This window comes from Zeus faber (genome assembly GCF_960531495.2).
Source record: "Zeus faber genome assembly, chromosome: 15".
Classification (NCBI taxonomy): Eukaryota; Metazoa; Chordata; class Actinopteri; order Zeiformes; family Zeidae; genus Zeus; species Zeus faber.
This window is the reverse complement of record NC_137194.1, coordinates 11,783,685-11,800,177: the sequence shown is the minus strand read 5'-3', so window position 1 is coordinate 11,800,177 and position 16,493 is coordinate 11,783,685. Positions and strand designations below refer to the sequence as shown.

Here is a 16,493-nt window from a genome sequence, read left to right as displayed (position 1 = left end):
ATCTGGCATGGCTGCATAATCCATAATCGGAGAACCGAATGAAACTTGCTCCTCACTGGAAGGGAACCTACAGGTTCCTGGCTGTGCAGGCTCTGAGGGACAACCTAGGCTCACCTATCGTAATGGCAATCCTTTGAACCCTAACGGAGAGGAGCAGGTGGTCCATTACGATATACCGAAGCCCTGCTGGTTCTTAATGTAGTTTCCTGGCTTCTCCTATTCGTGCTCCCTCGCTGCAGGACGAGGGGTCGCCAGATGGGGACTGGGTGGCTCAGGAGCCACTGGTCACTGGTGGCACAGGGACTGTTCATGTTACGGGCACCAGTCAGCCACAACAGACTATGTCTCGCTCTGGAAGGACTGTGAGACTGTGTGTGCATTTCAAGAACTTTGTAAATTACACCCTGATTTGTTCAGGGTAGTTTGGTTGCATGTTGGTAAAGTGGGGTAAGAAAATATGTGATGATGCTGATTTACATGTTTTTTTCACTGTTGTTGCACATTGTTTCAATGTATGTATGGTACGTCTAGACACTATGGTGTATCAGCTCTATCTAAGGTACAGGATCAGTGTGGCATACTTTGTTGCAGTTATGTGCTGGAGACATGCATAGCGTTGTTTACTGTTGGAATTCTTGTGTTAGATGGAATGTTGCTGCTGCTGTTTACATGTTTGTTAACTGCATTTTTACTGTTACTGTTTACTACTACTTTTTTTTGGAGGAGCGGGGGTATGTCATCTATTTTTATAGCTATTAGGACAGCCCCACCCCCATTCTGTCGCTGGGAAGCAATAAAGAGGGCTCTTGTGTCGAGATGGTGGAGCCTCCGTGTCTTTTATTTTGTAACTGACAGAAGTATCGGCACACAACAAACTCTCGGCTACACGAGTATTAAAGAAATTCAAGGTTCACTACTCATACAACCCTGTCAAAAAAATCTAGATAACAGTAGAGCAGTTTATCTCTTCTGCGAGTGCGTTATCCACCTGTTGAAAACAAGATGCTATCTATTCATTAATACTATGGACAATGAATGGAGTAAGAGAACTGAATGAGGGCCCGGTTGGCTTCCTATTCAATACATTTCTGTTGGGAGCCAGGGCAGGTTATTGGGGGAGGGGGAGATTGGGAAAATTCTCTACAGTGAAAGCATTCATATATTTAACACATTATACATCATTATTATTATATTAATGTCTAATATTATACATTTTTGGCCATTACCTACTGTATGTTTCTTATCAAAGATCTGTTGAGGTAAATTCAGAGCGTGAGTTAAACAGGCTAGGCAAGTGCACTCCATTCATGTGTGACTGTGGGAAGTGAAGACTGCACATTCCCAAGGCCGTTCTGTAGGCTACTGTGGCCTGGCTGACACCACACATACAAAATGAGCTTCACAAGCTTCTGGGTGTTTACCAGCCTCTGGGTAAAATAAAATCAATAAAATTGTATAAAACGTCATAATTTTGAGTTACTTTTGAAGGTGCATGTACTGTATTTCACTGTATATTTATCACAGTTTTCGATGGGTCATCTATGCATTTCAGGCTGAGATGCAGAAACAGAGCACTGATAAAACTGGAGAACATGATCCTTAGAGGGTCTGTCAATGCGGTTAAAAGCAATACAAGCCATGCTATGTGTAGTGTGAACAATAATGTTCTAAATCATAGCCAATACACCATTATAAGAAGCAAATCATTATGAGATCCTAATCTTGCAGAAAAAAACGTTGCCTTTGTGTTTCTTGTGAGAAGTTACTTTTTTCCACTGACTTCCATTCAGTTTGCGGTTTTCTGAAGCCAACATCTAGTGGCCATTAGATTAACTGCATTTCAAGGCACATATAATTTGTCAAATAAAGTGGCAGTGGCGTTTGACTTTAAGATACACTAGGTAACGTCATGGAACAAACTTTCACACGCTGAAGGAGACATCTGGAATTTCTGTTAAAAGAGAGCTAGAGTGTGAGATGTTGGAGACACTTTTTTGTTGGCAGCTGGACGAGGCGATATAGGCAGTAGAGCTCCTTAGCGCGGTGCAAGTAAAACCCGGTGATACTGCCGCTGAGCTTCCATTGTATGTGTGTGTGTGTGTGTGTGTGTGTGTGTGTGTGTGTGTGTGAGTTTTTAATGCCTGTGCCTCAACATGACCCATCTCCATGGCTTATTGCATTCTGTCAGACCCGCTACAGAGTCAACGCGTCAATGGAGGAAGTAGATTGACGGGGTTCTAGGTGTTCGATACAACAATTAAGACAGATTGGTAAGGGTCACTGACCTTTTTGTGCCGGATTATACCTTCAGTGATTGAATTTGAAAATGTGCTACAGGAGTCTCTTCAGCTTGTTACTCAAAAAAGTCTGCCTGTTTGTGTGTGTGTGTGTGTGTGTGTGTGTGTGTGTGTGTGTGTGTGTGTTGGGAGGGGGGTATGATCATGCTCAGGCAATAAAACATGAAAACTCTACTAAATGAAAGAACACACCCATGCACACACACAAACAAGTAGAAATGATCATGAGCTTTATTCACTAATATACTGGAGACTCCCAGGAGATGCTAAAGATTTCCCTTGTCAGGGCCGGAAATACTGTAGGAAGCCAAATTGATCTGTTACCATATCAGTAGTCCCCGGCTCCTTTCCATAGCAATTATGTCCATCATTTCCTGGGGGGCTGATTAGCTCCTTTGTTCCGTGGTGGCTAATGCAGTCATTAGGTGCTGTGTTGGATGCTTGACAGGTTATTACAGAATTTAGCAACTCATTTCTATTGTCTGACTAGTTTTCAAGCAAGAACGCAAGATAAATATTGAGCCTATTCTCTAATATGCTGATATGTAATTTCAGACATTACCAATTGCCGTGATAACATTGTCAACCAAACTCCAAAGGTAATTTCTGCATGAAGGTATAATATTAGAGTCGATAAATGTGCTTCCCTGCAAATGACCCCTGGCGTTTCTTTGCTTCAGCCTGTGTTGTTTCACAGGAGACCGGCAGTCAATAAAAGGCATTATTCATGGAACATTAATCCAATTTTGTGGCCGCATTACCTTAGAGAAACATTTGTTATTGCTTTTTTTGGTGAGAGTGGTCAGCAGTTCATTCAATCTGACAGAACACCCGAGTTTGGTCTCTCTCCATCCCCAAATAATAGAGGGTTACACCTCAGGTGTTGAACAGAATACCGCTGCACGCCCCACGGTCCAATTGACTGTGATGTGACGCGCTGAGATGACAGAAGTGCTTCAGGTTTCTTTTACTTCACTATTGGATAGCGGTTGAATTTTGACTTTGCATGCCCTAGGATTGGAGGGTCTGGAGCCTCCAGACCCTGGTTATGAGAAACAATACGACAAAAAGGCAAAGTTTGTTTATGCAAAGGTGTTGAAAGATGGAGAAAAATGAATTTATTTTATAAGGCACTTGGATTTCATACATACTATATAAATCAGGGTTAAGACACTGGTAAAATGCACGTTTGGAATAAAGGAGAAATATAAAAAATATATAAAAATGATGTATGAAGATATGTGTGTGTTCACTCGCTGTGGTAATCATTCAGAGGAAGGACGCATCCTGCTGATTGGTCCAAGCACTAAGCCGCCTCCCATAGAGCTACAGACAGCGAGATGCATGCCGGTCACACAACCACACGTGCATGCACACACACACACACACACACACACACACACACACACACGCACGCACACGCTCCATCGGTGAGATGGAGAGACATACACCGATCGACCACAACATTAAAACCGTCAAAACAGCTCTGACCCGTCAGGACTCCACACCTTGAAGGTGTCCTGTGGTATCTGGCGCCAAGACGTTATGAGCAGATCCTTTAACGCAGCACTATGTAACTTTTTTACATCAAAATAATAGCTTCAGAATCATTTTGATGGAAGACTGAATCGTAATATGGAGAATGGCACCTCTTTTATTAAATTATTTAATCTAAATTCAGCATTTCAATTTGCAGGCGGTATTTATTATTTTTCTGCTATTATTCATTTTATTTATGGGTTAGGGTCAGGGTTTAATTTTGCTTTATTTAGTTATTTATGTATTTATATTTCATTTATTCATTATTGACTGACTGACTAAATTAGTGCAAAATTTCATTTATCGGAACATCATACATATTTTGGAATCAGTTCTTTCATGCTCTTACCGTAATTAATTACATGTACAGCAAAACAACGTGTGGGCTAGTTTGACCATGTTTTTGGAAGTGGAGGCTTGAGCACAGTACTGTGTGGCGAGGGAGGAGAAGAGACAGGGGTTCAAATTTATTGTGGGTTGTTATAATGTGCATAAGTTAATCCAATTGGAGGGGAGGTGTCCGGAATAGTGTGGAAGGAGAGAAGAGAGGGAAGTGAGGAGAGCACTGGGTGTGAGTTGAAGGAGAGAAAGACTGTCTGAAGAGAAGTCTGTAATAAAAAGGGACACGGCCGTCCCAGGGGGTTGCTTTCTGACTGGACACCTGAATCCCGGGGTAGTTGTAGCCTCGCGACAGGCAATAAAACTGGCTTTCCACAGAGGTTCCGTCTGCGTTTCCTTCATTGTGTCTGTCCGGTCGACCTTGCCACAGTATTATCAAACTGTGTGTTAAATATTTGAATCGCTGTAGTTTCCAATACTCCTCTCTCCGACAACATTGATGCTTCTGGGACGCTGGTGAAAAACCATGCTGCGCCCGTACGCTGTGCTAGTGTGCCCGGTAGACTACCGTAAGGTTCAAATTTCTCCGGCAAAATTCATTCTTTGCAGACACCAGACAGAGTTTCCCGACCGTTATGTAAAAAGTGCAATATTGCACTCAGAAACTGTAGGGACAGCAAATCCCAAAAGTTACATAGTACTGCTTTGAGTCCTGTAAGTTGCAAGGTGGGGCCCCCATGAATCAGCTTGTTGTACCAGCACATCCCACATATGTTCGATCGGATTGGACCCCAACACCGGTCGTCCACGTGATGTAGAAGAAAATGTGATTCATCAGACCAGGCCACCTTCCATTGCTCCATGGTCCAGGTCTGACGCTCATGTGCCCATTGTACACGTTTTCTGTGGTGGACAGTGGTCAGCATGGGCAATGACCGGTCTGCAGCTACGCAGGAAGCTGCGATGCACTGTGTGTTCTGACACCTTTCTATCATAGCCAGCTGTGGCAGATGAGCCTGCCACACGCCATCCAAGTGGCGTTTTCAGGGCCCTCCGGCACAGAGACTCAGATGACGATGGGTTGTAGACATCAATTTATTGTAGAGAAAAGGCTAGGTGGAATTAGCCACGAGCAGATCGAACATGTCATGACAGGGCTCCTGAATGAGTGTGAGGATGAAGCCCCCCCCACCACCAGCAACGGGCAGAGAACAAAAATGAGAAAACATTTTTAAAGCAGACTGTGACAAAGGGTTACTATACCTAAAAATGACACAGGGTTCCAATTCCTTAAATAATAAAAACACCGGACTCTGAAACAGGGTTCCCTACCAGAGGACCTGGTTCCCCGGATCAGCATGGTCGACTGACCTCCTTCCCCCAGTGCGACGACAGATGCCCCCTCCTCCCTTCCGGAGAGCGGGGCCTCGGGCTGCTGCGCTCGCTTGTGAAGGCGGGGCCGGACTTGGCTGTTTCGGGGGCTGCTTGGAGGGGTGGACTGGCTGCTGTGCTGCTGGATGGTCCCAGTGCTGGCTGCTGGGCGGAGGAGGTAGCCGCAGATGGTTACCCATCGCGGTTACTGCAGTTGCTTCTCTCCCGGTCCTCCGCCGGACCCCTAGGTGCTGCTGCTGCCAGTCGGGAGAGGGTTGGTGCCGTGGCCGCCCGTTGACCCGCTGATGGCTCCAGGGCGTCTTCGGAGAGCTCCTCTGTGTCCCTTCCCCGTGCCAGAGCGTCCCTGTTCAGGTGACACTGTGGCAGTTCGGCCTACCACACGCCACCCAAGTGACGTTTTCAGGACCCTCCGGCAGAGAGACACAGACGACAATGGGTTGTAGACATCAGTTTATTGACGCGCGGCGGCTAGGTGGAATTAGCCAGGAGCAGATGGAACATGTCATGACAGGGTTCCTCCCCTGAGTGTGTGTGGATGGGGGTTTTAACCTTCTGTTCATTAGCCCAAACAATCAGCAACAGGTATGCAGCCACCCTGACTCAATCACCTAGATTCAGGTCAGGTGTAGCAGCTCAAAGCATCCCATCACCACACCAGCATTAACACTCCCACGCGCATCAATGAGCCTATGGGGGCCCAAGACCCTGTGGACAGTTCACAGTTGTCCTTCCTTGGACCACTTTTGGTAGGTACTAACCACTGCATACCGGGAACACCCCACAAGACCTGTCGTTTTGGAGATGCTCTGACCCAGTCATCTAGCCATCACAACATACATGTACACACAGATACAGGAATACACATAAGCACAAACACACATTCACACATGTACACATGTTCACACACACACATACACTATTTGAATAGACACATACTGTACATATACGCCCACACACAAGAACATACATGATTTCACACATAAATACGGTATATACACATGCACAAAAAGAGACACATAAATAGATGCACATGCACAAGCATATACACACACACACACACACACACACACACACGCACACATATACACAAACCTACATGATTACAAATGAGCATATACACATGCATAGACACATGAATACATGTACATAAGCATATACACGCGCACACACACTGTTCGCTATTTCCATAGTGAAATAATAATAATTGCTCGCCTAACGTGAATGTTATCAATTTAAGACAGGGGTCTCAAACTCGCGAACAATATTTTGTGGCCCCCTACTTGACATCAAAGTTTAGTGTTAGTGCGGTCCGCGCGTTTTTCTCACACGCACCTTTTTTCCGAGTCGTTGCCCTGGGCGTTTAATTTTTTTTTATCACTTATGGGCTACCATAGCTCAGGCTCGTGACAGCTTCCGGTGGTGTTTGTTGACAAGTTAGCCAACGCATTAGTCACTTGGTTGAAACGTGATTCCGGAGTGACACTAAGTGCAAGGAAAATATATCCTGTCACCCAGTGCAAGGTACGGAGGACTTAGGAAGTGGGCGAACTCAACAAGAGTAATCAGTGACCTAATAAAGACAGCATAGTGTTGCAATAGGAAAGGGAAAAGAAGTTGTACTTTTTTTTGGAATACTTGAAACCCTTTCTTTGTGGAATACTTGATGCGGCCCAGCCTCACCCAGACTCTACCTCCAGCGGCCCCCAGGTAAGTTGAGTTTGAGACCCCTGATTTAAGAGATTTCACAATTTTATGGACAGAAAATTATTTGATTCGGATTTTGTTTGTTTAGCTGAAAGGTAATCAATACAGGAAAACCTTTAGCATGGTATTCAGACTAAATCAGCTTTCCCTGCCTGTTGCCTGGCCTGTACCCCACCCAATGAACCAGCCCTACTCCCAACTGAACAAGTTGAACAGCATGGTGTTGAATGCCACGTAGCCCGACGTGAGGGATACTCGTGTTTAAATCAAAGACAACAAAATAGCATTAAAGTATGGTGATGTCGTTATTACAAACGGTATTATATCACCCTGTGCAACATGTATACTCTCATCTATACTCTATAGGAGCGCATACAGAAGAGTCAGAGGCGAGTGTAGAGATGATGATGACGGAGCAATTGAATGGAGCACAGAAATTGAAGGACAAAATGAAGAAGAGAGACAAGAGTTCAATTGAGGATATGGAAGAACAAGCTGCAGATTGCGAATATGAAAGGGACTCGGAGGGAAGATGGCGTCGCACTGTGAAAGATGCCATTTTCTTGTAGCGTATCAGAGAGTATTGCACTAAATCGTGAATTACACTTCATGCTCAATGTTACACACATCCGCAAACTATTATACAAATTTTCATCGCTCACTGTCTGGGACTATATTGGACGACAAGAGCTTTGAATGTGTTGATTTGGTTCTGGAGAAGTGTGAAGCAACTGAGCAGGGTTGGGATTTGGCAATTCAACCGTGGGGCCAAATGTGATGTCTTTTCATGGGGCCCAAAATCTCTGGTGGCACCCCTGAAAACAAATACGCACACACACACACACGCACACACACACTCACACTCACACACACACACACACACACACACACACACACACACACACACACACACACACGCACACTCCAGAAGATGAATGGCCGAGGGCTCTCCCTCGAAAGTGACAAGTGCCATCCATAACAGGCAGCCGGGGCTGGTAAAGTGATTATGCTCCTAACACACTGCGTGGCGGTAAACACAGCTGGCACCATGCCTCGCACGCCACACCGGAAGGTAGAAATCATGGATGACGGCGAGTCGCGGGAGGGAGTTGAAACGCCACGCTGAAAATGAGGGCAGTGCTGCTTAATTCCACCTCACTTACCACACAGTCCACATCCCTGTGAGGGACCGGATAATGGAAGAGATAGAAGCAAGGAGCGCTGATAAGAGGCGGAGAGGAGCGCGTCTTTAGTGCATTATTACGCTCATTTATACAAACTGTCTGTGTGTGTTCAGGAACCACGTGGACTATACAACCAGTGTGTTAGGACGGGTTAATGAGACTTCCATACTATCCATTCTGCAATTGTTTTTGGTGTGTGTGTGTGTGTGTGCGCGGGATATTTTGTTCATTTATAATGATTGATCAGGTGTAATCGCTTAACACATATTGCTCACATAAGATACACTTTAAGATTTGTTGAAATGATGATGATGATGATGATGATTATGATGATGATGATGATTATTATTATCATTATCATTATTCCCCATAGAAATGGGGAAAACAAAATGATACATGATAAATTTTGGATGAACCTAAAATCCATTCTTGCTGGGGTTTTCTTACGGCTTCATGATTTATCCGTTGATGAAATACAGGAGTAATACTCATTAAGGAAATAAATTCCCTGCTTCCTATGGAAATCTAAATGTGAAAAAAAAAATAATAATAAAAAATAAAAATAGATTAGAACGGATTTGATTATTTTGGGTGTATTTGTAATCCCAAGGTAAACGAGGAAATTGGAATATACAGAGAGTGTTCCTTGTTTAAGTGATGCAATAACAAACACTTTGGTTTAATTCAGAATATTTGACACCACCAACGTGCAAGAGAGACGGAGCCAGTGAACTAATAACTGCTTCAGAAAAGAGGAGAGAGAGAGAGAGAGAGAGAGAGAGAGAGAGAGAGAGAGAGAGAGAGAGAAGCTGGTGATGAGCGGCTGTCACAACAGGATGACGCCGAATGACAACATTATTTGTTTCCCTCCGTCAGAGAGCCGTCATCTAATTAAAAGTGGCTCTCTATCTTTCACATTGCATCCCGCGTCTGACCATCATCCTCGGCGCCCCCACCACCAGTGTCATCGCCATTACTTCCTGCAGGGCCCGCGGCCTCGCCTGCCACGTATCGACTGTAGATTTTAATAGAAAATACATAGGCGGATGTGAGTCACTGTGGCTTTGGGGTGATTGCATTAAAGTGTTGCGTGCGCATGTTCCATATCTTGTACATTTCACTTTGCCAGACACCAGACAACTCAAAGGTCCTACTTCACCGCAAACTCATTGATTCAAGCACTTCCTTGCCCCATATATTTATTTATAAATGAAACGCGCCGGGCTATTCAGCGTCTGTGGATGTTTAATGAGATTCCCTCCCGCTGTGAACCCTATTGACTGGCGCTGGCCCGGTGCTTGAGCGCCGCGCGCCCTGGCCTCCAGACTGTTCTCCCCGCTCGCCGCCATACAGCGCTGGCTTTACAGCTGCTGCCATGCCAACACCGCCCGGCCGCCCAGCTGCTGTCCGCTCCTTCCTGGAACCGCTAAAGACATTAGGCGAGGAAGACATATCGGGCACCTGCCACCGGAGTGCCTGCGAGGACGAGTGCGATGGCCACATGCGTGGATATACGTCAAGGAATATTACAAAAATATTATACCCCTGCATCTTAAGATTCCCTTCAGGAATCCGGCTTTATTGATGCCTGATCCACGGTAGGCTACATGTGGTTATTGGGTTGTTGTTGTTTTTTTTATATTGAGTCAAATTTCCCTGTAGAAGCAAACACATTAGTCAGAAGAAGACCCTGTGACAGCAAACCGAGGCCGAAGACGTGTCGAGTTTGTCACGCCACTCGGCGTGTGTGTGTGTGCGCGCGCGCGTGTGTGTGTGCGTTCTCCGGGCCGAGTGAAGAGATGCAATCTCGACAGACGACAACAACAACAGGGGAGGAAGCGGGAGAAGGGGAGATTGACACTCTGCCACGGGGTTGACTCACTGCTTTCTCTTAGATTGCCCCTTTGCAGTTTGCAGCCTGCAGGGGAACCCTCCAGCAGGACGACAGCGGGCGCGACGCCGAATAGATGCTCTGCGCTCCGGTGCCGATCGATATTTGGGAATATCAGAGTAACCGCAGGTTGTAAAGAGAAAGCCCTTCGATGCTGTTTCCACCGCCCGCTACGTTGTTTTGGCGCCTTCCTCAATTGTGTATTTTGTTTGTTGCTTCATGGTTTGCTACTGGAGTGAGTAATTATCTCCTCTGTGGAAAAGAAATCGGTCGTTGTTCGTGACGGGAGACAAGAAATGATAGGCGTTGTTGATGCCAGTGATCCTTTTGTCTCTCGCTAATGGATTAACAAACGAATGGCGGTGTGACACTAGAGATGAACCGCAGACACATCTGTTTTAATAAAGCGCAGACCTACTAATCGTGTGCAATTTTATTGTCATTTAATGACGAGTTCGGTGTCTCTCCACAGTGTGGAGTTGCTCATTGTTTACTTCCTTTTCTCTCGGCACAATTCCATCCCGATAGATACAGCTGCGAGGAGTCTGTATTTTAATTGTTTTGAAGTGGTAATCCGTAACAATATTTTGTTGATAAATCCCATATTTCATACCTTGTTTTAGCTGACACTTCTTAAGAGGCAGCCGTTTATTGTATTTGTGCTATGGGTGCGCTCCTCTATGTGACGTTACCCATTGATGGTGGCGGGGTCCGCCTTTCCCAGCAAGGATGCAACGATCAGACATGCGTAAAAAGTGAAGGGCCTCTGGTAACATGGATGAACATTCACAAAAAGAACAGAAATTAAATAAAATAATAGGATAAAATATATATATATTTAAATCATATATAATAAAAATATAAAATAATAAATATATATATATTTATATATACATAGTATATTTATAGAATAAATTAAAGTAAATATAAAAAAATATTCCCACCACCTCAAGTGGTCAAAAAAAGCAATTAATCACAGAAAGGCATTCTTTGGAGAAACCTGCTGCAGTTTCGAATGGACCCCAGGCCTCGCAGGGAGCTCCATCCAACAAAAACGACGTCATGGACGACCACGCTGAGGCGTTCAATCCCTGCCTGTTGAAATTGCTTTTTTTCCACGAAATGTAAACGCGTCAAAGGGTGCAATAGAGGGATAGCTGTGTGCTCTTGACAGGCCTGCGACGGCCGAGCCAAAAACATGGATTTACTGTATGTCGACGCGCAAGGCGACAAGGCTCTTTCTTATTTCCTCCTCTCACCTTCTTCTCTCTCCTTCGGTCGCTTCTCTTCCCACTCCTTTCCGTACGTTCCGTAGCATTCACCTTCGTTATACGGCGGGAGGGCGAGGACATTCATCACGGAAATATGACAAAATACACCTACATGTATACATACATATACAATATTAGTGCCCTTGGCTTTACACACACAGACACACATGCACGCACACACACGCACACACACGCAGACCAAGCCACTCATACCTGAAAGGGTGACAGAGCGGGGTGGAAAGGAAAGAAGGGAGGGCGGGTTCGAAAGGGACATCGGAAAAGTACGAAAGGTCGCGCCCGCTGTTCCCAGGCGGCGATTCCCATTAAAAAAAAAAACCTGAGGAGCCCCTACCGGACAACTCCGCTTTCAATCTCAAGATCCTTTTCTTTTCGATCCCATTTGCCGTCTGAAAAAAAAAAGGTGCGCCCATCTCAATGGGCGAACGTGTGGGCGCTCTCGGAGCACCTGGGTCCCTCCCGGAACGGGTCTTTCAACCGAGACTCGACACGTCACGCAACTTAGCCGCCGCGCGGGAAAGCGGAAACGTTCCCACTTCAGGCCGACGCGTCACGGCGCTCACGACCCACGGCCCATGACTCTGCGGGCGAGAAATGACGACACGCGGGGCAATGAACGAGCTTCTCAGACGATACACCGGCGTAATAAGCCGAGACGAGCGCCGCGCTTCCACAACGTTCTGCCCTTTGATCACATTTCCTCGGGTTGGTTTTGAGAGAAAAAAAGTACGTTGATGAAAATATCTATGTATATATTTTTGTGATGCGGCGGCTTGTATGTTTCTGGGGAAAGCCCGGCGCGGGGTGCGCGGCATGGAAATGTAATCCTCAACGGTTGGAAACAACTTTTCCCAATTTAACGGCCGGTCGGTCCGAAACCGAAAGGGGGCGCGGGGCCATGGAACCACAATGCAGTCGCTCCCGGGGGCCGCTCCGCTGCTGCGGGAACCTTCAAAAATAAAATAGAAAAATAAAAATAAAAAAGGGCTCCCACGCCCCCGTGCTCCGTCTGGTTTCGCCATATCTCCCAAGGCTGCGGCGGTCGTCCCGGTCCGGCTTAAAAACCCCTTTTTTTCTTGAGACCATAACGTCTGTGTCTCGTTCCGTAGGGCGAGAAACCCTTTCCGGAAAGACGAGGTGAGTTTTTCTTGGGGGCTGTCGGTCCCCGCACGTAAGGCAGCGCCTACACCGGCCTCCCTTCACCAGGTCTCACCACGGGGAGAGAGAGAGAGAGAGAGAGAAAAAGGATCCTCCTCAAACTTCAACTCCAGTTTCGTGTCCCTTTGTGTTTTATTTTGATTTATTTGTATTTATTTTTAAATCTCTCGACGTATTTTCAAAAGCCGAGTTTGATTTATAAACAGTAGAAAAATGTTAACAAGGGTTGAAAGGGTCAACCAAGGACCATACCAAGGACCCTCAATTCCATGCGCATGAGTTACGAATTATTTCACACTGACCTTTCTGGAGCGCAGTTTGGGGGGATGAACAGTGAGAACAACGGCAGGGTCAAAACGTACACTGCTGTGCGGTCTCTAATGCTGCTCGGATCTTGCGAATGAAATGACGGGGAAGCGGAACTATCAGTCAATTCGCCGGCGACGACCCCCCCCCCCGGGACCACTTTAAGTTTGGGAACCTACTCTCCCGGATGACCTTATAAAGCCAATTCTTTCCACGCTCTGGGGCTGCTGCTTTGGCTGCGCCGGCCTCCACACAGCCGGGCGGCAGCGCCATCTGCGGGGTCGCTTCTGTACATTACAGGGCCTCACACCGGCGGCCGCTGGGCAGCAGCGCTCTCCGGCGGCGGCCGGCGCGTCCGTGGGCGGGCGAGCAAGGCCGTCTGTCTCTTTAAACTCGCTTGAAACACTCCGGACGGCCCCACGGAATGAATGCCAATGTCAATGCGGTCCATTATGAGAGCGTATGCAGCCCGTTCGCAGCACAATCCGCCTTTTTGTTGTTTTTTTTTTTAAATCGGCCGGCACAATGCCTCCTCTCATTGCGGCTCGCAGTTGAAGATGATTCATTGTGGTGCCGCTTCACTATTTACTAATGTCTCGTAAGGACACAGAACCGGACGATTTCCACTTGTCAGCCACACACGTTCAATAAAACAATGGAGATTCATTTTCATTTGATGATTTATTGACATTTACTTTTTTTTTTTTTTTTCCCCACCATGGTTTCTCTTGATACCCATAGCATTTACCATAAAGTTTTATTTTTTCTTTTAAATTACATTTATAATATTTTACTCACATACATTTATCGTTTGATTTTCTTATTGCAATAAACAAGAGTAGCCAGTATGAGTCGGGTATTGCTACAGTTTGCCATACAAACTCTTCGTCCCTCTGACAATGAAATTCAAAAAAATAACTTTATTGGCAAGACAAAAGGACACCAAAGCCTCTCCCATCTCCTCCTCTCTGCTCCAGGAGAGACCATGGGCGGAATAAGGCTAAGGCGAGCAGCCTAAACACAGCTAACAAGAAATACCTGCCCAGAAAATAGGAATCTAACATTTATTTCCCATAGGTGAATAATGAGCATGAAATGTCGTGGGGTGACACCATAATGACCATATTCAGTATAATATTAACATATCTGCGGGATTCTACTCAATGGGTCTACCAGAGACAGGATTGCAACACTTTAAATAGGTCAGAGGGCCGACCGAGCCTCTGATTCATAATCTATTTGGGAAGTCAACCTGTGCAGGTGATCGTCTCCACCGCTCGAGCTCCGGATCGCCTCTGTCTTAGTCTCTAAATCAGTGGGAATGGGGGTAGAGTGGATCTCAACACACAATAGAATACATATGATACACACACCAACAGGAAAGAGAGCATTGATCCTGAATCAGTAACGCAGTTACAAAAGAAAAGTCCGTAACGAAAAGTTGTGGTCAACCCCCACCCATCGCCAAAAAAAAAGCACAACGGTGGAAAGCTGAAACAGAGCCAGCTTTTAAAAAGTATTGGCATTCGTATTGTTTCTCAGGATTTTTTTTTTAATTTTTTACTCAACCGTATGGTTCACGCACGGGAGGGGGGAAGGAAAAAGAAAACATCGCAATAAAAAAAAAAAAAAAAAGACAAGTCCATTCAACGAAGAAGAAAAAGAAAAAGCCTGACAAGCGTATCTTGTTTAAATCCCTTAGTACCTGCCGCCGTACCCTGTTCCCAAAGCAGAGATTACCGTAATGATTTGGCCCTTTAATATGAAAGGCCGGTCCCAAAGCCTATTGACTCCTCTCTCTCTCGCTCTCTCTCTCCTTCCATCCATCCTTCGGAGAGGGCTCGTGCAACCTCCGCGGAGGAACGAAAAAAGTGTCCGTCAGCTGGCATGCTCCCATTAACACACGACCCCAGACAACATGTCACAACATGTCACGACGATAACAAGTCACTCCGCTAAAAATATGCTCATTGCATTGCAATATTCAGACGAAGGTAAGACGTTAGAGCTCATTGCTTCTCGGTGGAAGGGCACAGTGTACATCTGCATCGGCGCGGGACGACACTCCCAGGGTCGTCTCACCGCAAAGTGGGTCGGCCAGCGAATCAGCCTGGCGGTCAGGGCGACCGCCATCACCACCATTCCTCGAATACTCCATTTAGTTGAATTTCCACCCCCCCACCCTCCTTTCTCCAACATTTTCAACCTATAAAAATAATTTTGTCTGTTTGTCATGAGGTGCGCAGTTGCTAGTTATTTATTCATTTTAAATATCTCCATGTGCTATTAAAAAAAAAAAAAAAAAAATCAACAATAAAATAAACAGAGCTTTGAAAACCTTTTTTTTTTCTCTCCGTAAAACAAAAACAAATCGCGGTGCGTTTCATGGCTTTCAGTTGTGAGACAGGAAGTAGCGTCGCGCGGCCCCGGGCCGGGCCTTCCTGGGCCAACCCTGGGTGACCTCGCTGGGGCTTCTGGCGGGGGTGTCAGTCCAACTCAGGATCATCAACCCCCACATCCTCCCAACCTACACCCCCCCCCCTCTCTCTCACAGGAAGGAAAATGCAAGAGCAGACGACTGATAGAAGCAGCTACGCTACCGGGACGCCATGAGTCAATGTTATGGTCGTCGATATCATTATTCCTCTCTCCTAGGAACCCGTGGTTGGGAAGTTATGGCGGGGACGTGGGGAGGAAGAGGAGACGGACGTGGGGTGAGAGAAGAGAGGTGGGTTGTGACCGGATGAGGACCTTGGAGGACCCGGTGGGTGAAAGGCCTCATGTTAGAGAGGAAGAAGAAGAAGAAGAAGAAGAAGAGAGAGAGAGGGAGCGCGCCGCGCACGGGGGTGAAAGCGTGGCCACAGCTCAGCTCCCGGGCGGTGCGTCCGTGTGTGGATGAGGGACGGGGCCGAGATCGCTGGATCTGAACCGGAGACCTCAGTGAGGTTTTCTTCTGCGCTGTCTATGCTCAGTTTGTCGCGACCGTGCATCTTAAATAACAGCAGGAAAATGTGATTTGCCGTTCAGAGCCGTACGTACGTAGCTCATTGGGGTCAAATAGTGGCAAAACAAACGTTGCAGAGACAGTAGAGTGTGTACCAATGTACGTTATGAGGCTGTTTCTCCTGGTTCCTCGCTCCTTGGGTGAGGCCCCTCGCTGACTGTAATGGAGCTTGGCAGACGTGGCCCCGAGCAATCTTTGTTGGTACAGTCTATTTCAAGACACAAATGTGTATGGGCCTGTGTGTGTGTGTGTGTGTGTGTGTCTGCGTCCCGTCCGGGGTCAATCAGTTCATTGACCCGTGCCGGCCCTCATCTCACCTCGGCCTCCGGGGAAATGACAGGGGCGTGCTCTCGCTCTCTCTCTCTCTCTCTCTCTCTCTCTCTCTCTCTC

General features: G+C 46.4%; 2 protein-coding genes across 2 annotated transcripts in view; both read right to left on the bottom strand.

The window, feature by feature from the left end:
* tac3a (tachykinin precursor 3a) overlaps positions 1 to 13,122 on the bottom strand; it is a 28,057-nt gene extending 14,935 nt beyond the window's left edge. Inside the window, exon 1 of the mRNA XM_080015944.1 lies at positions 13,096 to 13,122. The gene's annotated coding sequence lies outside the window, so the exon portion shown is untranslated. The remainder of the gene's footprint in view (positions 1 to 13,095) is intronic.
* The window catches only part of znf385a (zinc finger protein 385A), a gene marked incomplete at both ends in the record, with an annotated part of 43,484 nt that continues 30,763 nt past the window's right edge, over positions 3,773 to 16,493 (bottom strand). Inside the window, one exon of the mRNA XM_080015198.1 lies at positions 3,773 to 3,826. Coding sequence (XP_079871324.1) covers positions 3,773 to 3,826 — 54 coding nt within the window. The remainder of the gene's footprint in view (positions 3,827 to 16,493) is intronic.